The sequence below is a fragment of the Echinops telfairi genome, unplaced genomic scaffold (assembly GCF_000313985.2).
Source record: "Echinops telfairi isolate 266 unplaced genomic scaffold, ASM31398v2 ScPeMD7_7400;HRSCAF=8409, whole genome shotgun sequence".
Taxonomy (NCBI): domain Eukaryota; kingdom Metazoa; phylum Chordata; class Mammalia; order Afrosoricida; family Tenrecidae; genus Echinops; species Echinops telfairi.
Genome location: NW_022111300.1, coordinates 8,727,927 through 8,749,883, shown reverse-complemented (window position 1 = coordinate 8,749,883; position 21,957 = coordinate 8,727,927). Strand labels below are relative to the sequence as shown.

Here is a 21,957-nt window from a genome sequence, read left to right as displayed (position 1 = left end):
TTTCCTCTTGTCCCACTATCATGGTCAGCCTTCATTTGGGTTTCAGTAATTTCTCTCGGTTACATTGCCCTTGCTGAATCCCTACCAGGCCTCTCACACCCTCCTTGCCACTGATTTTGGATCACTTGTTGCTCCCCTGTCCCTGGGCTGGTCAGCACATTTCACCTTTTTTTAAACAAGAAAACCACTTGTACACTTGAGTTTTTCCCATAGTGCTGTCTTTGTAAGCTGTGTTCAACATCGTAACAGTTTCTGCGGCATTTTTCTCGAACAGGAAACAAAATTTCATAGCCACACCATTTTCTTAAATTGGCTACCACAAAAAATGAGGTTTGGGCGAAACTGCATTTATGGAAATATTCACTGTGACCAGAGAAACTTTTCCAGGAGATGCCGCTGGGTGCACTATTATCAGCGTGAGTTGCTTGGTGCTTGCCTAGTGGGAAAAATGTGTACTAAGAAAGCCCCACTCTGCCCAGTGCAATTCTGGTTTTGGGGGTAACCCCCTGTAGTTTATATTTTATCAACCAGGCAGCATTTCTTACTACAAGGATAATTTCTTGCTGCAAAGATAATTTCTTGGAAATCCATTTTCTGTACTAAAGCTATCTTTTACTAGCTTGGTGTGCTTCTTCCATGTGGGCTTGTTGCTCCTCTGCTAGATGGTAGCTTGTTTAACTTCAAGCCTTTAAGACTCCAGATGCTTTATCTTTTGATAGCCGGGCACCATCAGCTTTCTTCACATTTGCTTATGAACCCACTTTGTCTCCAGCAATTATGCCAGGAGTTTTTAATACTATGGTGACTGGTGTGTTGATATGATGCTTGAAGCTATGTCATTGATGGTTCAAATAAGAATAAAAAAAACAAACACACTTCCATTGAGTTGATGCTGTTCATAGTGCCCCTAGAAGGACAGGCTGGAACTGTCCCTGTGGGTTTCCAAGAATGTAACACTTTATGGGTGTACAAAGTCCCATTTTTCTCCTGAAGAGTACATGCTGGTTTCAAAATGCTGACCACGCAGGTCACAGCCCTACAAATAACCACTAGGCCAACAAGATTCCTTTTCAAATAATAGGGAGGGTTCAAAACTTGGTGAAAAGTCCAGTTATCTTTTAATCCCAATTTTTCTTGAACTTTTTGAAGCCCCCTCCTCCCCTATGAGCAGGGTCACATATCATGGGCAAGTTTTAGTGGAGCTTCCACACTCAGACTAGAGAAAAGAACCTGGAAATCTACTTAACAAAAAGAAGAAAAACAAAGCCAGTGAAAGCCTTAAAAAGAACAGTGAAATACAGTTTGGGACAGTGCCAGAAGATAAGCCCCTTCCTCCCAAGAGAAGAGCTGCCTCCTCAAACTAGAGTCCACAGACCTCCAAGAATGCTGGTGAAAAAAAGCTTTCTCAGAATCTTTGTTTGCTGATGTGACAAAGTTTCAGATGCTTTGTTCTCAATCTTCAAAATGAGAAGAAACAGTTGCAAACATCCACTAACAAGCTGAACGCAGGCTACATGATGCAATGAAATTAATTGCTTGAAGATTATTACCCTACATGTTAATGAACTGAAATGGACTGGTATTGCTAATTTTGAACTGGACAACCAAATGACCTATCATGTCAGGAATGACAAATTGAAAAGAAAAGGTAATGCATTGCCAAAAAAATGTATTTCAAGATCCATCCTAAAGTATAATATTGTCAACGAGGAAGGCCAATTAATATGACGCTTACTTGAGACCAACTACTAATGCCAAAGATGAACACCAAAAGATGTTTACCAACTTTTATTGTCTGATATTGATCAAACTTGTCATCAAGATGCAACTGACGATCGCTGGTGACTGGAACGGGAAAACTGGAAACCAAGGAGGAGGATCAGCAGTTGGAAAATACTGTCTTTGTGACAGAAATGGTGCTGGGAATCTCACAACAGAAATTTGTAAAGCCAGTTTATTGGAGATACCTTTTTTCAACATTAGCTTGACTACACACAAGGACCTGGCTGGATAGACACGTAGGAATCAGATGACTGACTACATCTAGTGTGCAAATCTGTAGTCAGACAACCAAAAGGGAAGAGCACGCCTGTCATTCCTCAAAGTGAAAAAAACTGAAGGAAAAAAAAGTCAAGCTGTAAGTAGCAATACTGAAGGTTCCACTGAACCACACAGGAAGCAGCAAACGCTGGAGTGAATATACAGAGTCAACGTACCAATATTCACTCATGGGATGAACGGCAAGTCAGGATGACACCTCAGAATCCTTCCTTTTATTTTACACCTGACTTTCCCGGGGAAAAGAGTGCTGTCAACAGAAGTATAGAACTAATGAAAAATATTTATATTTGTCTCTGCATATATATCCAAAGCATAGTAAACTTTAAAATTAGATCTTTATCACTAATAACAAATATAAATTTCTAAAAATTTTAATACCAAGTCAGTGAATCTGCCTCACTTTAAAAGTTACTAAAAATTGGTAGGAAAAAGGTGAACAGGTATAATAATGGCCTCAAAAAGTTCATGGAAAATTTCTATTATTCAATTCCATCTCTGCACTATTTGAAACTCATTGTAGTTCACAGAAAAAGAAATATAAATCACCCCTATACCTAATGAAAGATACATAATTTCAATCATAATAGAAATTCAAATTAAAACTACACTGGAAAATATCAAACAAAAGCAATGTGCAGTCCTCTTTTACATAAGCGTTTGTACAAACCAACTGTAAAAAGGAAACTAAGATGACTGGGGAGATTTGAAAGCTAGTTATTACTAATATCATATTAAGGGCCTTATTTTCTTGGTGGGATAACAGAATTTTTAGTTAAGAAGATACACACTGAAGTATTTATAGATGAAAGAATTCAGCATAACTGAAAGAAAGCACAAGAGGAATCATGGAGCACAGGTCACACAGTAGGATAGTGGAATTTTTAGTTAAGAAGCTACACACTGGAGTATTTATAGATGAACGTATGGCAAAGACTGCAGCATAACTGAAAGAAAGAAGAACAGGAATCAAGGAGCGTAGGTAATACAACACTGGACATGTACTGAGAGGAGCTGGAGTTAAGGGTGGGTATGTAGAAGTTCATTTCCATGACTTTTTCTTTCTTTTTGAACTTTTATAAGGAGTCTGATAGTGTAGTGGGTTATGCGTTGGGATGCTATAAGTAATAAATGTTTTGATCAAGGTTTATAAATGAATCCTGGTAAAAAAGGAGAAAATGCAAAACAGAATTCAACATTCTCATTGACTCCAGACTTTCTTGACCCACAAAGGCTAAAAAAAATCCCTGAAACTACTGCCCTGAGATAATTTTTAAACCTTAAATCAAGAATATCAACGGAAAACTCCAAACTCACTGTTACCAAGTCGATTTCGACTCATAGCAATCATATAGGGCAGAGTAGAATTGCTCCTGTGGGTTTCCAAAGCTGTAAAATTTTTTTTTCAAAGCTGTAAATCTTTACGGGAGTAGAAAGCCGCATTTTCTCTTGAGAAGTCGCTAGCAAGTTTGAATTGGTGACCTTGTGGTTTAGGAGCCCTGCTATTCTGAGAGACTAGGTCCTGGAAAAAGATATGCTTGGTGAAGTTCTGGGTAGCCAGGCATTATCCAGTTCTGTTTCATGGCAAAGGAAGCTGTTGTTCATGGAGTTAGCCACCTATTCCATTACTTTCTCCTCTTCCTGATCTATTCCTCTGTTGCTACAAGCAAAGAGATATCAATTAGGCCTTGGATGGCTTTTCAGACTTCAGACACTATGAGTTTCAGTTTCAGATATGCTGAGTGTGGTCTTCCTCTGTGGTTTCCTAGGGCTGGGTACATTTCATTATAACATTTATGTTCTCTCGAGCTGCCCTTTGAAATTTTCTGTTCAGCTCTTTGACTTCATCATTTCTTTCATTTGTCTAAACTAGTCTACGATGAAGAGGTTTCTGAGTCTTTTTTGGCATCCACTCTGATCTTTTCTTTCCCATTTTTTAATGACCTTTTGGTCTCTTTATGAACGATATTCATGATGTCCTTCACAGGTCATAAGTGTCATCAGATCTCTGTCATCAATTTTTCAAATCTGTTCTTGAAGTATTATTGAAATTCTGGCAGGATAGATTCAAGGGTGCTGAGTTAGTCTGGGTAAACCAGGGAAACAAATCCAGGGAGACTCATATGTGTATAAGAAAGAGCTTTATATACAATAGTAATTGAACATTGAGGAAACATCCCAGTCCAGTCCAGATCAAATCCATAAGTCTGATATTAGCCCATTATGTCCGATACCAATCATATAAATTCATCTTCAGACTCACGCAACACATGCAATAACACCAAATGCAGGAAGATCACAGGCCAGTGGGTGGAAAGTCTTGCAGATCCAGTGGTGGTAGAGGCATCTCAACGCTGGCAGGGGTCTCCACATGGCTCCTTCAGCTCCAGGGCTCTAACATAGCTCCGTGTGTGTCTTGTCTGCAAGCATGTCTTACAGGGAGTGAGCCTGTGACCCACCTCCAGTGAGCTCTTCATCTCCTTAGCACCTCCAAATGAGGTCATCAAGCTGTGACCTGAATGACAGGCTAAACCCCACCCCTTCACGCTTAAATCTCAAATTGACAACAGATTATGTAACTACCACAGTTGCATTTTGGCTCCTGTAGACTAGTTCTAATTTTCTTCAGCTTCAACCTGAAGTTGCATATTGATGTTCTGCTCCACAGTTGGTTCCTGGCCTGGTTTTAACTGCTGATATTGTATTATACCACAGATGTACTCAATTTGATTTTTGTGTATTCCATATAGAGGCCCATGGGAATAGTTTCTGTTAGTGTGTTGAAGTAAGATATCTGCGATGAACAAGATGTTGGTCTCACAAAATTCTATGATGTAATCTCCAGCTTCATTTTTATCACCAAAATATTTACCATCTATTGTTCCTTCCCGTTTCCAATTTTTGCATTTTAACTGGCAACAACTACCAATGCATCTTTATTACATGTTTGATAAATTTCAGACTGAAGACATTGGTAGAAGTCCTCCGTTTCTCCATCGCTAGCTTTCATGGTTGGTGCATAAGTCTGAATAACAGTTGCCCCGTTCGGATTTCCTTGAATGTGGATAGATATAATCCTATCAGAAACAGCACTATACTTCAAGATAAGACCTTGAAATGTCCCTTTTGGACAAATTGTGGAAGAATGATTTCCAACTTTTCAGAAGAAACCCCCCCTCCCCCCAGTTTTGAGTATTAACCTCAGCTATGAGTCTAAAAGCTGTAAGGTGGAAACTTAGAACTTTTTAAAGATTAATCAATTAAGTTTTCTTATATTTGTTATTTTGGTTATAACCCTTCTTTTGCCTCTCAGAGATCAGCCATAAAAAACATAAAGGGGAAAATAAAAGGTAATCAGTATGTGAAAGCTCTGTTAAAATTTTTCTATAGCTTAGGATGGTCCATAGCAGGCAATAATAATAATACTCACACACACAAGGAGGCTTAAAACACTGCTGGAAAATTAAGTTGAAAGATAATAAAAAGCTCTCTTGTATACGCCTTAAGATGTGCCACATTATTCCAAATGTTTTCTATATGTCAACCAATTTAATATAATATTAGGTATTACCTGCATCACTTTATACAGGAGAAAACAGACACTGTAAAGTTATATATGAGTTACTCTTTCTATTCAAGTGGCTGAGATGGCTTTCAAGCACTAGCTATTGAAATCCAACATTTGCGACCCTAACCACTGCAACACATGGCCTCTTTCTCAACACAGGACTACTTTCATAGATTACTATTCACTGGAAGTAAGCAGTCTAGGTTAAAGTTTTAGACTTAATCTTAAATACAAGGGATGATGAAAATGTCCTAAGCATAGGACTTAAGAGTTTCTACGGTATGAACCTATCTATCTTTCTGACATCATGCCCTAGCCACACCCCTCTGTTAATAAGCTCTCAGTGCCTTCCCCAATCCCTCTATTACAGTTTACTTACCAAACTCTAAAGTCTTTGGATAAAACTCAGTTATCTCCAAACTTGCTATTTCTTTCCTCAGATCATTTCCTCTCTTTCTACCCACATTATTTAGTCGTAATACAAATGTAAAGCCTGGCCTGACAGCAAACCAGAGACACAAAGATACACACTTGGTTTTCCCTTTATGCTTCTAGATAGCATACTACATTACAATTCTAGACTGGAAATTATCTTAAAACAAGGACTATAGGGAGAGGGAGGGGGGAAATGATGAGCTGATACCAAGGGCTCAAGTAGAAAGCAAGTTTGAGACTGATGATGGCAAAAAATGTACAAATGTACTTGACACAATGGATGAATGTATGAATTGTGATAAGAGTTATACGAGCCCCCAATAAAATTATTTTTAAAAAAGGTTTGTATGTATTCATAAGGTTAGGCACACAGTTAATGACTTCAACTTAATGTTCAGATCTGAATTTCAGGTCATTCTTTCCTTCTATAAAGAAACCAAACTATTATACCAAATTAATTATTACTAAAATAGTCTCAACAAAATACAATATGACTATGTCTCAAATTAGTATTTGAAAAAAAGATTTTTACCTTGAACTTCTTTATCATGGTACTCCTTTAGTTTTGCCCAAAGCTCCTTAAAATCACTAGATATATCTGCAGAACTAGGGCTTCCACAACTGCTTCCAGAGATGTTCATCTTGCCAAATATGCTTCACACTTCTCTTTGACTAATGACTTACAATCTTCTTTGTTACATTGTTAGTATGCAGTTGTCTTTGGAGACAGCTGAAATACCTGAAATGACAGATCATAGCGCAAGTATGTTTTCATTTATTTTTATGTGATTTGCAATCATGGAAGAAATACATGGCAGCTAAGGTGAAATGTGCAGGTAGGTGGGACGGAAGAGGATCAAGATGAGCAGACAGGATTTCAGTAATTTCGCCTTTGCTTTGTTAGGTGACATCACGTCACTCTGACTCATCGTGACCCCACATGATGGAGTAGAAAGAACTGTCCCACAGTGTGGGTTCAAATGGCTAATTTTTCAGCTAGCAGTCTAGCTAACTGTTGATCCATCCTTTAATGTGGACTTTGAGATAAAATTTCAGGCAATTTTCCTCTTTACTCCTTCTCAAAAGAATTACCTAAATTTAAGTTTACTGATAGATAACCCAATGCTATCTAGCCAATGCAAATCTTAAGCCAACCCATTGCCCTCAAGTCAATTGTCTTACAGTGACCCTACAGGTTACCAAGCCTGCCAATCGTTATGGGAGCAGATAGTCTCATCGTTCTCCTGTGGAGTGACCGGTGGGTTTAAACTGTTGATCTTGTATTAACAGTCAAACGCTTACCCAACATTGACCAGGGATCTTTGATGCAGCTCAACTAACTCTCCCTGCCATTAATCGATTCCAACTAATAATGACTCCACAAGCCAGATTAGAACGGCCCCAGTGGGTTTCTGAGACTGTATCTTCACAGCTGTAGAAAGTCTCATCTTTCACCCTTTTAGCAGCTGGTGCTCTTGAACTACTGACCTTGAGGTTGGCAGGCCAATTGCCCCATAGCGTTTCCAAAGTTGTCTATTTTTATGGCAGCATCTTTCTCCAGGAGGCAAAACCTGCTATCTTTTGGTTAGCAGCCTAGCACTCACCCACTGTGTCACTAGGGCTTCAAGTGAAATTGGAAGGATTCTAATACTGAGAAGTTTGAAATCATCCATGGTCAGAATTCATTTAGCATTATATACATTTTTTGCTTTAGTTATTTCTGGAGTGATGTAGGATTGAACCCCAAACCAATAAAACATCTGAAATATTCCTGATTTACAAGTACATAAAGGACCCTATGCTAGAAAAGATGACTTAGGTAATAATGTGAGAAGCCAAATAGCTTTCTCATAACAAGGTAAGTCAGTGAGCAAAAGATAACTTCAACTACGATGAAGACATATATAATATTTATACAATGAAGGCAATTAGAGTAGTGCTACTTTAAAAAATGTTAGTTATTACCTGGGCAGCCACTGGAGGAAGCAATAGTCTATAAAGTTCAGGCAGAATAATAGATAAGTATTTTTGGTTGCACAAAGTCATGGCAACAATTAAAATGTTGAGTCCAAATCTTTGGACATCCAGCTTTTTACCTTTAACCAGTGGTCTTGGAGTGGGAGAAACTACCATCCTTGCATTCATGGGAGGTCCCCCATATTTTAATGTGTTCTTGAACTAAAGCCATGCACTATTAGCCATATTTAGTTAACTCACTCACTCACTGCCATTGAGTCGTTGCTGACTCATAGTGAGTGACCCTCTAGACAGCCTGAGAGCTTCGGATCCTTGTCTTTCTCCCACCAAACAGTTGGTGGTTTCGAACTATGGTGCTTTGAGGATCGCAACCCAACTGTAAGGACCAGAGCCACTCCCAAAGCAAAATGATTAGCAAGCCTGCTAAACTTCACACCTGCCTCCATTCCCATTGCTAACAGGTGCTGAAACTGACTGCAGTGGTTCTTGTGGTCTCTGATTTAAAGACCACATAAGCAAGTACATTTCTAAAGGCGCAAGTTTATGTATGAACTTATCTGGTAAACTGCAAAGTACTGCAGAAATATCAATACACATTTAATAAACTTCCCAAAATTTAGATCAGGGTGTTTAAAAAAATTTTGTTTTTAGACTGGGAAAAATGAACTTTACTTAAGTTGAAATAATATTCAAAATCAAACTCACTGCCAGCGAGACAACGTAGACTCATAGAGAACCCCTGTGGGTTTCCAAGACTGTAACTGTTGATGGAAGTTGAAAGCTAAATCTTATTCCCGCGGAGCAGCTGCTAGTGGTTTCGAACAGCCAACCCTGCGGATCGCAACCCAATTGATAACCGCTACACCACCAGGTCTCCTTTTTAGATAATAGATTATTGCTAATTTTCTTGGGTATGATAATGCTATGGCAAATTTAAAAAAACATCAAAATCTCCTTATCTGTTGAAGCTATATACTGAGGCGTTCATAGGTAGACAAAGCGGCAGACAAGGCGCTTCCCTGAAAACAAATGCAAGACGTTTTTCCAGTCCTGGCAGAAGTCGAGTCCCTCGCGGGGCCCAGATACAGTGAAGCGGGGAGTAAGTGTACCGCTAGGAGCAAAGACCGGGTGCAGCGCCGGGCACCGCAGGACCCAGGTCCATCAGCTCCGTTCACCAGGCGCCCGCAGGCTTCCCCCGCTCGCGGGGGGGTAATTGGGGGCGGGGGGCGGGCAGGCGGCGGCGTGGACGCATGCGCGAGGCAGCGCCGCGCCTGGTCGCAGTTTCTCTCGCCGGCGGCGCGGGCGGCCACGGAGCCCGACGGAGCCCGAGTGCCTGCGCTCTGGGGCCGCCGCACTGGTCCGGCCCGGCCCCGGCCTCCTCCCTCCCAGGTAGCCCGAGGCCTTGGCGGCCACCCACTCACCCCCCGCCCCCCGCCCGGGAGTCACACCTGTACGCTTAGCGCGCGCGCGCGCCCACCTAGACCGGAAGTAGCGCGGCGCTGCAACGCTGGGGCGAGAGGCAGAGCGTTTCCTCTACTCACAGCGTTCCAAAGCGCCTCGAGATTCGAGAAAGCTCCAACCAACGAGGAAGCGGAGTCCCTCAGAACTGTGGAGACTCTACAGCCGCTCGCTTCTCTTCTCTTTCGTCCCTTTTTTTTTTTTTCACTCCACAGCCAATGGCCCGGCGGGAAACGCGGCCCCTCAGGGCAGCCCGCGCTTTTCCGTGGGAGGGGGAAGCCGGGCTGAGCCGCCGGACCCGCCCGCCGGGAGCCCGTACGACGTCACGCGGGAGTTCCCGCGACGCCACGCCCCTTTCTCCCGCCGCGGGGCTCGGCGCCGCCCCTGGCGACCCCCCGGCGACTCTCGACGGGAGGTCGAAGGACGCGTCTGATGATTGACAGGGCGTTTGTGAGCTGCCCCGGGGAAAACTCGAGCCGTGTGTGTTCTTTGAAAGGTAGCTGGGCAGGGAAAGCGTTATGCGAGTGGCTTTAAATGGAAAAGCCAACATACAACCGATGTGGGACGGTACACGGATAATCGGCATTTTTCTGCCTTCGTGTCTATTACCAACAGTTTAGTGATGTGACAGGACCGAGCTGGGTAGGAGCTCCCTATAGCGAAAGGAAGGAGGCATATTTTGCTGAGGTCAAATTGACCGTTTCTGGTGAACCTGAAAGAAGGAATCGGAAGTAACCAGCATTATTTGTAGGATAACATGCTGTTAAGTAATTTTTTTAAAGGGCTATTTATGATTTTCAAACTGATAGTATTCAAATGTATTCCTGTTTATACTAATTTCTAAGAGAAGCGTTTTGGGACTATGGGGATTTTACAGATGTAGTTGAAGAAAATGAAGTAAACTACAAAATAGTACCTTTTAAACAAGTCCAGTATTTTTCTATGGTATTTTAAAAGCTTAGGAAGATGACAATACAAACTTTTCAAAGTTAAATAGTATTTTAAAATAGTATTTTGAAAGTCAAATAAGTAACCATTTTTTCAGTCAATTCATATTAGTTGATGAGTATTATACTTCTTGAGATTGGACATATCTGGATGTTCATATACCATTCTAGCCACATCATATTCCTATCTTGAGAGGGAATCGAATCTTTATTACTCTTACAGTAACTGCCATTCACATCTAAATTTTATAATATCTAGTAAGTCATGCCACTTTTAAAAGAAAAATGAACTATTTTGCATAACAAAACTCACTGCCTTCCGAGTCAATGCTGATTCATAGAGCCCCCTGGTGAGTTTCCAAGATTGTAAATATTTATGGGAGTGGAAGTCCCACCCCATCTTTCTCCCGCAGAGCATCTGGTGATTTTGAACTGCAGACCATGGGGATCACAGCCCAACTCATAACTACTGCACCTCCAGAGCTCAAAACCAGCCCACTGCCATGGAGTTCATTCCAACTCATAGTGGTTTTATACAGGGTTTCTAAGGCTTTGTAAAGTTTTTTGGAAGCATACAGCCACAGGAGTTATAATTGGCAGAGTGATGCTTTTATGAAGTTTATAGTGGAAATGGAAAGTTTTGTTATAAATGGAAAGGAGTCATGACCAGGTGCCATTTAACAGCGCATTGAAAGAACAGTATGCTATATATAGTATGTAGTTTAAAGAAAAACCAGTAGTCCAGTGACCTAACATGCTCCTCTGCCCTGTGCCAACAGCTCCACTATCCAATGCGTTTACACAAGTCAGAATCCAGAGAATTGGCCTTGACACCTTCTCTCTTAACATCCCTATTCCAATCCATCACAAATCCTGTCAATCTTATTTACCAGATCTCTCTCAAATCCACCCCCTTCATCACGATTCAAGATAACTCTTACCTAGTCTTCTGCTGCGTTATTTTACATACACCCAACCAGTCTGTCTGTGTAAGCCTTTCTTTTCACCAAGTTAGAGGAAACTTGCATTTCCAATTCAGGAGCATATTTAATATTGTTATATCCATGTATTTGTTGAGAGATGGTATATAGTCTAATGAGTAAATTATAAACTCTGGACCCAGTTGCCTGCTTTTAAACTCTGACTCACATTACTAACTAACTGGGGCTAGTTATTTTTCTTACCTGTAAAATGAATCAGTACTAACCTCAAATGATTATGAAGATTATATACAAACTGCTTAGTATTGTATTCAGGTAAAGGGTATATATTTAATAAGTTTTACTCATCATTGGTACTGGAATAATAGGCATTCTAACATAACCTAATTTACTCCCTGTATAACTCAAAAAATTTACTGCCATTGCATCTATACTGACTCATAGCAACCCTGTAAGGCAGAGTAGAACTGCCCCTCTAACTCTTTACAGCAGCGGTTCTCAACCTGTGGGTCACGACCCCTTTTGGGGGGGAGCGAATGACCCTTTCACAGGGATCACCTGATTCATAACAGTAGCAAAATTATAGTGATGAAGTAGCAGTGGAAATGACTTTATGGTTGGGGGGGTCACCGCTATATGAGGAACTGTATTAAAGGGTTGCGGCATTAGGAAGGTTGAGAACCACTACTTTACAGTGTAGAAAGCCCTGTCTATCTCTTACACCAGCTAGTGGTTTTGAACTGCCAACCTAGAGGCTAGCATGCAACCACTACACCACCAGGTCTTCTGGTTTCCTTCCTGTATACTTTTATTTGTTTCTCTTAGAAAATGTTATTTTTTACTGGACTGGACTTAACAGTTAGAAATAGTCAGAGGTTGTAGAATCAAACATACTCTGGCCTCTTTGGCCACTTAATGTCTTGATTCTTAATCTCTTAGGAAAATGGATCTTTACATGTTGTTTCTTTTGTCAGGAATGCTCTACCAAACGTACTCTCCCCTTTTGCCTAGCTATTTACTAATCTTCCTTTTATCTTGCTCCTATAGCACCACGTCACACTATCTTATACTGATCGCAGTTTTGAGTCTTGATTAGTTTGTCATCCCGTTGTTTTCTTTGGTGTCAAAGTCTGTGTCTTGTTCACTGTTTAATCCCCAGAAACCAATTCAGTGCCTGCCACAGAGTCATTATGGATAAATGGCATCATTGGCCATCTCTTACTAGATCCTGTATTTTATGTTAGTGGAAACCTTTACATATACAAAATTCTTAGATTATTTTATGAAGTTCTATAATGATAATTTTAATAGTAGAAATGGTGGGGATACTACTAGATATTTACCCCCAAATGTTGCTTTTAAGACCCTCACAGTGAAACAAACTATAAAATCTCCAAATATCTGCTGAAGAAACATTCTGTACAGAGAAGCAGTTAATCTGAACTTTTTGTGATTATGAAATACACATGTTTTATGATGTAGAACAAAGCTTCTTACACTTTTAAAATCATGGCATATTTAGAATGTTAATCTTGTGATAAAAGGACAAGACTGTCCAGCTGGAGTTAATAGGGACTGGGACTCCAATGACCGCCAGGCCTAGTGCTGCTGCCTTGGGGACTTAAGACTTCAACGTCCCAGCACTTACTTATCAGATATCACTTGAAAACCCTGGTTAGGATGATGAATTTAAAATTTGTGTGATAGCAGTAAAATTATGGGATTCTTAAAAATGTAGGATATGGGAACTAAAACTATTTAAAAATGAAACTTGATTCTACCGCCTATGCTTAATTCCTGTGCCAAATTGGGTAGTTTAATGTTGTGAAGGGAAAATGTCACATACCAGGGTAGGCTGATATCACTAAAATTACATGGTGTCAGACCACGTGTAAGCTATCTGTTAATCCTTAAGATAGTCTTTGTTCAGTACCTTCTCCTATTTCTTTTGGTCTTTTCCAAACCTTCATTATTTTCCTCAAGCCTCTGCAGTGTCCTCAGCAGACCACCTAGCCTCATAAAACAAGAAAGTTAGACCTTGCTGATACTATCTTCCTAAAATTCCCCTCTTCTCAGACCAGTGAATTAGGGAACTTCATTTTGAAGTAAATGTACAACCCCAACCCAATTGCTTCTCGCCATCTCCTTTGCATACATCAAAGTCTAAGCCACTGTCGTCTTGAATCTCTTTATAGCAATAACCAGAGAGATGTTTATCTGAGTGTTATTGACTGCACCAAGGCATTTGACTGTGTGAATCATAGCAGACTATGAATAGCATTGAAAATAATGGAAATTCTAGAGTACTTCATTGGGCTCCTGTTGAAACTGTACATGGATCAAGAGATAGATGTTCAAACAGAACAAGGAAATACTGCATGGTTTAAAAATCAGAAAAGGTGTGCACCAGGGGTGTAGTCTTCAACCATACTTATTCAGTCTGTTGCTGAGAAAATAATCTGAGAAGCTGAACTAGAATAAGAACATGGCATCAGGATTGGAGGAAGGCTTACGAGCAACCTGTGATATGCAGACTACACATCCTCCCTTACTAAAGTGAGGAGGACTTGAAGCCCTTGCTGATGAAGAGCAGATTTAGGTGTTCAATATGGATTACAACCCAATGTAAAGGAAACAAAAATCCTAACGAATGGACCAATAGATAACATCACAATCAATGCAGAAAATATTAAAGTTGCCAAGGATTTCGTCTTGCTTGGACGCACAGCCAATGCTCATGGAAGCAGCAATTTAAAAAATCAAACAATGTATTGCATTGAGCAAATCTGTTGACCCAGACCTCTTTAAAGTGTTGAAGAGCAAGGATGTCACTTTGAGGACTAAGGTGTGCCTTACCCAAGCTATGGTGTTTTCAATCATCTATGCATGTAAAAATTGCACATTAAATAAGGAAGACTGAAGAAGAATCAATGCATTTGAATTATGGTGCTGATGGAGAATGTTTAAAATACTATCGACTACCAAGAGAACAAACAAGTATGTCTTGTAAATAGTACAATCAGAATGCTCCTTACAAGCAAGGATGGCAAGACTTTGTTTCATGTACTTTGGTTATGGTATCAGGAGAGACCAGTCCATGAAACAGTGAATCGTGCATGGTAAAGCAGAAGGACAGCAAAAAAGTAGACAACCCTTAATGAGATGGATTGATAACAGTGGCTGCAACAACGAGCTCAAACAGTGGTGAGGATGGCATCTGTGTCGGGTTTTGTTTCGTTGTACATATGGTTACTATGAGTCAAATGGATCTGACTGCAAATAACAACAAAATCAATAACCTGATGCTCAGGATCCCTGGTGGTGTAGTGATTACGAGTTGGGATACAATCCACATGTTCGCCAGTTTGAAATCACCAATAGATCCATGGGAGAAAGACCAGGCTTTCTACTCCCATAAACAGTTACAGCCTCGGAAACCCATAGGACGTTGCTAAGGGTCAGCATGACTCTATGGCAGTGAGTTTGGTTTGGTGGATTTGCTTAATGAGCACTAGTGGTACTAGTGGTTAAGGACTTGCCTACCAACCCAAAGGTCAGCACATGGAACCCACCAGCAACTCAGGCTCGAAGATGAGGCCTTCTGCTCCCATAAAGATTACAGCCTGGAATCCCTTAAGAAAGTTCTGCTCTGTCCTCCTGGGTTGCTAAGAGTTGGAATCAACTACATGGTAATGGTCTTGTGACCTCCTGATATAATTTTGTTGGTCCTTTCCTCTAAAAAAAATAATTTTAGGTGAAAATTGTCACAGCAAATTAGATTTCTCATTCAACAATACATTGGTTACAATTCCCATAATGTATAATCACTCACCATTAATACCCTGCCTGCCCTATTTCTGTCCTTATCTTTTCTTACCCCTTCTTGCCTTATCTTTGCTTTTGTGTACATGTTGACTGTTGAGATTCATATCGTCGATTTAAAGGAGCACATTCCTCACAAGTGTTTATTTTATAGCCAATCTATAATTTAGTTAAAAGATGACCTCCAAGAGGAGTAGCTTCATTTCCAGGTTAAAAAGGTATCTTACAGTGATGGTCTTGCCTCATTTGGTCAAGTAAGTTTGGTCATGTGTGTGTGTGTGTGAGTTTTAAAAACATTTTTTACCCTAACTGGGCCATCTGTTGTGTACAAGGCCAGTATAATTGACTGTGGTATACAGGCACTACCTAGTTCTTCTAGTCTCTGGGTAGAAGATACTGTGATTCCAGTGGGCCATTAATGCTGTGTACTGTTTTCTTCTCTGAGTTTTTGGTCTTCTCCACTCCTCTACTCCATACCGGAAGAGACCAATCAACGTCTTACATGACTGCTTGCAAGCTTTTAAGACCCAAAAGTTACTTACCCAACTAGAATGTAGAACATTACCTTTTTTATTCTTTCTTCTCCATTACCCAAGTTAGTAGATGTCTACCCTTTAGTTAGTGATTTCCTGTCTGTTCCTTTCCAACTCCTTGTAACTGTCAAAGAATATTTCTGTTAGTATGAAAAACTTTTCTTATATAACCCCTTCCCAGGGGAATGGACAAAAGAAAAGTGGGTGAAGAGAGACAATGGTCAGTATAAGATGTGAAAAAATAATAATTTATAAATTATCAAGGGTTCATGAGGAAAGGAGGGAGGGGGAAAATGAGAAGCTGATACCAAGGGCTCAAGTAGAAAGAAGATGATGGCAACAAAAGTACAAATGTGCTTGACACGATGGGTGGCTGTATGGATTGTGATAAGAGTTGTATGAGCCCTCAATAAAATGATTTAAAAAAAACTTTTGACTTTTTTTAAGTCTCATATGATATTTTCCCTTTTAGAACTGACATATTTCACTCAGCATATTGTCTTCCAGGTTCATCCATAGGATGAAGTGTTCACAGATTTGTCACTATTCTTTAGCATTGCAGAGAATTCCGTTGATATATGTACCATAGTTTGTCTATCCACTCTTCTCTTGATGGGCATTTAGATTGTTTCCATCTTTGTAAACTAAGTCATGCCATTTGACTTAGTTGTCCCACAAAGTGATAGTCCTAAGCCTTCAAACCCAGTAAATTAATCTCACAGAGTACTTGGATATGTCTAGGAAGTATTCCTGTGTCCCCTGTGTATTTTATATATGTATATACATTTATATTTACATGGACATATACAACAATCCTATAGGACAAAGTAGAACTGCCCAGTGGGTTTCATTCACATTCAGTGTGAGTCATGGTAGGTATGAATTCAGTGTTGTCATTTTGTGGGACATTCCTTTCCATTCATTGTCACTCTTACTAACCCAGGTTAGGCCTTGATATCTCTTGCCTAGACTGTACCCTCGTTACCTTCAGTCTTGCTTATCATGGTCCAATTTCCACAGTTACCAGAGCTCTAAATCATTATTCTGATGCCGACACCATCCTGCTTTAAAAACTCCCCATGGTCTAAACTTTCAATTCCTAAAAGAGATCACTGTAGGCCTTCTGAGTCTTGCACACTCTCTACCACACACCGCACCTGTGCCTCCTCCCACAGGAATCTGCTTTTATGCCTTCCCCTCCCATTTTTTCTTTTTTGATATTGTTGCACACAATCCTTTCCTCAGATAATTGCTTTCACACCCATTCTTGAGGGCCTCAAGGAGATGGATTGACACTGTGGCTGCAACATTGAGATCAAGCCGAGGGACAATTACAAGGATGAAGAAAGACCAGGCAGTGTGTTCCCTCTGTAGAGGGTCCCTCTGGGTCTGAACCAACTCCCTGACACCTCGCAACAACAATACCCATTCTTTACAGTTTATCTGTCTACTGTGCCTTTCAGACTCAGCTGAGGTAAAATGGCTTCTAGGAGACGAAGCTGGCTTTTCTCCTCATCCTCATATCCCCACCAATGAGCTTCCTCATTCTCCCATATCTGTTTTTACCTTTCTAAGTTCATTCAGCACCCTTATATTGTAATTATTTTTATATATTTTTCTCCCCAGCTAACTGTGAGACAGCCTTCTATATTCTCAGTTTTCACAGTTCTTAGTAAAGAGTTTTAGTATAATGTTGTCCTATAGAGCGACATGTTGCTTAAAAATTTCTAAACCATGTTAAAGAAAAAAAATAAGTGAAATTATTAACCCAATTTATTGAAAATATCTCCATATATCAATATAAAACTTTAGTAACCTGATATTTCACATTCTTTTTCTTTGTAGTAAGTTTAAAATTGAATGTCTATTAAATGTAGCTTGGGCTACTGTATTGTGCAGTGCAAGCCTAGAATATATAGTGAACAAATAACTGTTGAAAGAACAAATGAAGTGATTTACTTAGAAGTCCAGGATGGAGCTGGGACCAGGATATAAGTATTCTGCTTCCTAGTCTGATATTAATTTTTCACAGTTTATATTGGCATTTTCCATCTGTCTACTACTCCCCATCTCATCTTCTACCCTCCTCACCTCTGCTTTGACATTAGTATCTCCAGACAACAACAAAATAATAAGTGGTTTAATCCATTATGGTTATTTATGTTACACTTTGTAGCACCTCCAGTACAAACTTACTGGTAATGCTGAGTGATCTGTATCCTTGCTGTCAGAACAACTTTAAGACTAGGTCAAAGGGTATCTGAAAGATACGTGGCAAGAGGAGCTTTCAGACAAAACAAACTTCTCTTTCCTGTCATCATTTGTGTCAATCTAAGTGATTTCGCTTTTTAAAACATGGACTGAGCATCTAAAGGTGCAAGTTAAAACCGTGACATTCTTGGAAGAACAAGCAGGGGCTATACTGTCAGGCCCAGATTTCAACAGCTTATCAAATATAATAACAGAAGCATAAAAAGCAAAGACAGATAAATGAGACCTCATAAAAATGAAAAACGTTTGTTTTTCAAAAGTGAAAAAGCAAGCTACTGAGTAGGTGAATATTTTCAGAAACTATATCTGGCAAGAATCTAATCAAAATATGTATAAAACTTTGACAAAAGCAAAAAGACAAATAGCTTAACCATGAGCAAAAGAATATCTTCTGAATAGCTTCATAACAAAAGCTTGCAAGTGCTGGCCATCCAATGCACATCTTCAGTTGGCTTACCTGAATAACTGCAGAAGAAGGAGCGTCAGAAATAGGAGGAGGACATAGATTGTGTGGCTAATTGCCTCTGAACAACTTCCTAGAAGAACTGAATGGTGCTCATTGAACATTTTGATGTATAGAATCCTGATCAAAAGGTAGCAAATGAAGAACAGAAATTTTAAAATTCTCACAGACTTGAGACTTTCTGGAGCACTGCAATACAGATGGATGAACTCCTGAAACTATTGCCAGGAGATAATCTTTAAACAGTGAACAAAAATGATCCTCTGCTGTTAACTTAAAGCCAAGCAATCATTTAGCTTAACTAGTATAAAAAATCTGTTGCGCATTATGTTCTTTTAAGAATTAGCTATATGGGATCAAATTGGTAACATGAAAGATTAGCTAGGAAGTTTAGGAGCAATGAGTTTCTGTCAATGAGGTAGGAACAACTCAGAACAGGAGGGTGAGAATGGGTGCACAACTTGGAGCATGTCATCGACACTAAATTGTACACGTCGGAACTGTTGAGTTGGTGTTTGTTTTGCTGCATTCTCAACAACAAAATGAAATTTAGAAGAAAAAAGTTGCCAGAAATTGTGTTGTTTGGAAGTGGGAATACATATCAATTAGTAATTTGGTTCCAGGTACCAAAAGGTTTTGTTTACTATTTGAATTGATGTTGCCAAGATTTCAGCTGGATTGAATAATTTACACATTTATATTTAATATTCAAGGGAGGTGTCAGTAATACAGATTTTATTTTGACAAATCTTAGGTGATCATTAAAGCACTTATAGTCTCCATTAAAGGACCCCTGGTGGCTCAGTGGTTAAGTACTCAGCTGCTAACCAGAAGGTCCGTAGTTGCAGCCTAATATGTAACAGCTGTATGGGAGAGCAATGTGGCATTCTGCTTTCATGAAGATTACAGTCTCCAAACTAAAGGCCCTTCTACTCTATCATATAGGGTTATGAGTGCAAGTCAACTTGACTGAAATGGATTGTGTATTTTGAAAAGACCTTCAAGATTATATATTGCTTTCTAGTGAGAAAGATTAGCCTCGTGTACTCTGAGCAACTTCCAATTTAGATTTTAAAAACTTTATTTTGACCTTCACTATGGCTGCCTTCTTCATTTCCCTTTATAAACTATTGAGGTAGGTTTTAAACAACATCCACTTAGCTACTTAATTTCATATCAGTGAGAGGCAAAGTTTTACTGGATACATAATTTGCCCAATTTAGGAATTATGTCTTCATACTCTATATAGGAATACCACAGAGATAATGTAGGTTTGGTCCAGACCACCACAATAAAGTGAATCACATAGTTTTTGGATTCTTAATTCATATAAAAGTTATATGTATATAAAACCAAAACCCAAACTCACTGCCATTGAGTCAATACTCACTCATAGCGAGTCCCTGTGGGTTCCTAGTCTAACTGCTTACAGGAGTAGAAAGCCCTGTGTCTTTCTCTCAAGGAGCTGCTGGTGGTTTCAAACTGTTGAACACCAGGATCATAGCCCAATATGTAACCACTACACCACCAGAGCTTGCCTGTTTATACTCTAGTCTATTGTGCACAAATATGAGGCTTTCTTCTCCCTTAAAGATTTGTAGCCAAGAGTTGTATGAGCCCCTAGTAAAATGATATAAAAAAAAAAAGATTTGTATCCTTGGAAATCCACAGTGACTGTTTTACCCTGTTGCTATGAATTGGATTCGATCTAATGGCAGTGATGTAGTCTATAAAATATGCAATAGCATTATTAAAAGGTTTGAAAAACTGTGACCAAAATCTGAAACACACACAAAGTGAAGTTGGGGAAAATGGCACCAATAAACTTGCTCTACAGAGGGTTGTCACATACCTTCAATTTGTAAGGGGTGCATTCAATATCTGTGAAATGCCCAATATAAAGTGCTGATACTGAGAGTGACCTATGTTTAAAGGATGGTGGGCTGAGCAATAATATTATCCTGTTACTTGGAAATTATATGATCAGTGGAAAGGGTCATGTTTCTCATCCAGGTTATTCATTTCAAGTTCAGTGGTTAGTTGGACTGTGAACTGAAAGGTTAGTAACTCTAAACCACCAGTCACTCAGCAGGAGATGAGGCTTTCTGCTCCCTTCAAGAGTTACCATCTCAGAAGCCCACAGAGCAGTTCTACTGTACTATAGGATCACTGTGAGTCAGACTCAACTTGATGGCAGTGAGTTTGCTTTCGAAATGCATACAAGTATAGGAAGCTCAGGAGTACAATGAGATGATTAGCCTTTTAGACCTCTGTAACAGCCATTTATGTATCAACATAAGAACTTAACTGAGGAACCCTGGGAATACAATGGTCAAGTGCTTGTTATTAAAAAGGTTGGTGATTCCAAGCCACCCAGTGACTCCACAGGAGAAAGACTTGGCATTCTGCTTCTGTAAGGATTATAGCCCAGAAGACCCTATGGACAGTTCTTTGTCACATGAAGTCACTGTAAGTCAAAACTGATTCAAGGACACCTAGCAACAAGAACTTCACAGCAGTAGGGGTAGTGAAAGAACTTAAGAGTGATCACTAAGACTAGAGTAAAAAAGTTTATGTGGGGAATATTGAAAATCTAATCTTTACCTTTCATGCAATAAGTAAATTCATGGCATTATATTGGATTGTCTTGTGAACATATGTATAATGTTATGATGGAAGCTGTGTTAATTACATACAGTTTTATTTACATAATATAAAGGACAAAAATTATGATTAACTGTTCAAAGAAATCACTGACATTGGAGCCTTGGAGTTAAAGCATTCCGTAATAGATTCACAAGAACAAACATTTAATATTCATTGCTTTTTCCACTTAAAATTTAATAATTCATGTCATAAATGGTAATGTTTCCATCTCTGAGTGGATAAATTTATTTACTACTGGCAAATAACAATGACCTTTAATGTATTCATGCATTATAAATCTAGTTATCCAACACACTGGTTGATGTTATTCAGTGAGTCCTAACTTCACCCAAGAAAAAAATAATCATTAAAATATTGATTTTTCACTCTCCTTAATGTATATATAATAAAAAGTACTAAAATTTATATACATATACATTAATTCCAACCCATAGAGGCCTGACAATACCACTAAGTCTCCTACTAGAAATTTATAGTCCAATAAAATTTGCTTTAATTTATTTCACACTCTTAATAACTTTTTAAAAAACTACTTAGGCTAGAAGAGATAAGCATTCTCTTCGCAAACCGGTTCTTGCTGGTTTACCAGTAGCAGCCCTAGTTTAAACCTCATGTATACATATACAACAGTCCTCGTTGTTCTGGTTTAATTATTTATTTTATACTTAATTATCCCTCTGACTCCTTACTTTTAAAAATGTCCTGCACTGGGCCTCCACTCAAGTACTCCTTCAACACAAGAATACTTTCTTCTATTAAATTGGCATTCTATGATGCTCACCTTCCCGACACAACCGCTGAAGACAAAGCGGGTGAA

At 39.4% G+C, this 21,957-nt stretch overlaps 1 protein-coding gene across 1 annotated transcript in view; it reads right to left on the bottom strand.

The window, feature by feature from the left end:
• Positions 1 to 9,628, bottom strand: part of RBBP8 (RB binding protein 8, endonuclease) — a 75,496-nt gene extending 65,868 nt beyond the window's left edge. Inside the window, exons 1-2 of the mRNA XM_004702903.2 lie at positions 9,580 to 9,628; positions 6,594 to 6,800 (exon numbers count right to left, since the gene is read on the bottom strand). Of these exons, the coding sequence (XP_004702960.1) occupies positions 6,594 to 6,702 (109 nt within the window). The 5' untranslated portion in view covers positions 6,703 to 6,800; positions 9,580 to 9,628. The remainder of the gene's footprint in view (positions 1 to 6,593; positions 6,801 to 9,579) is intronic.
• Positions 9,629 to 21,957: the final 12,329 nt, after the last annotated feature.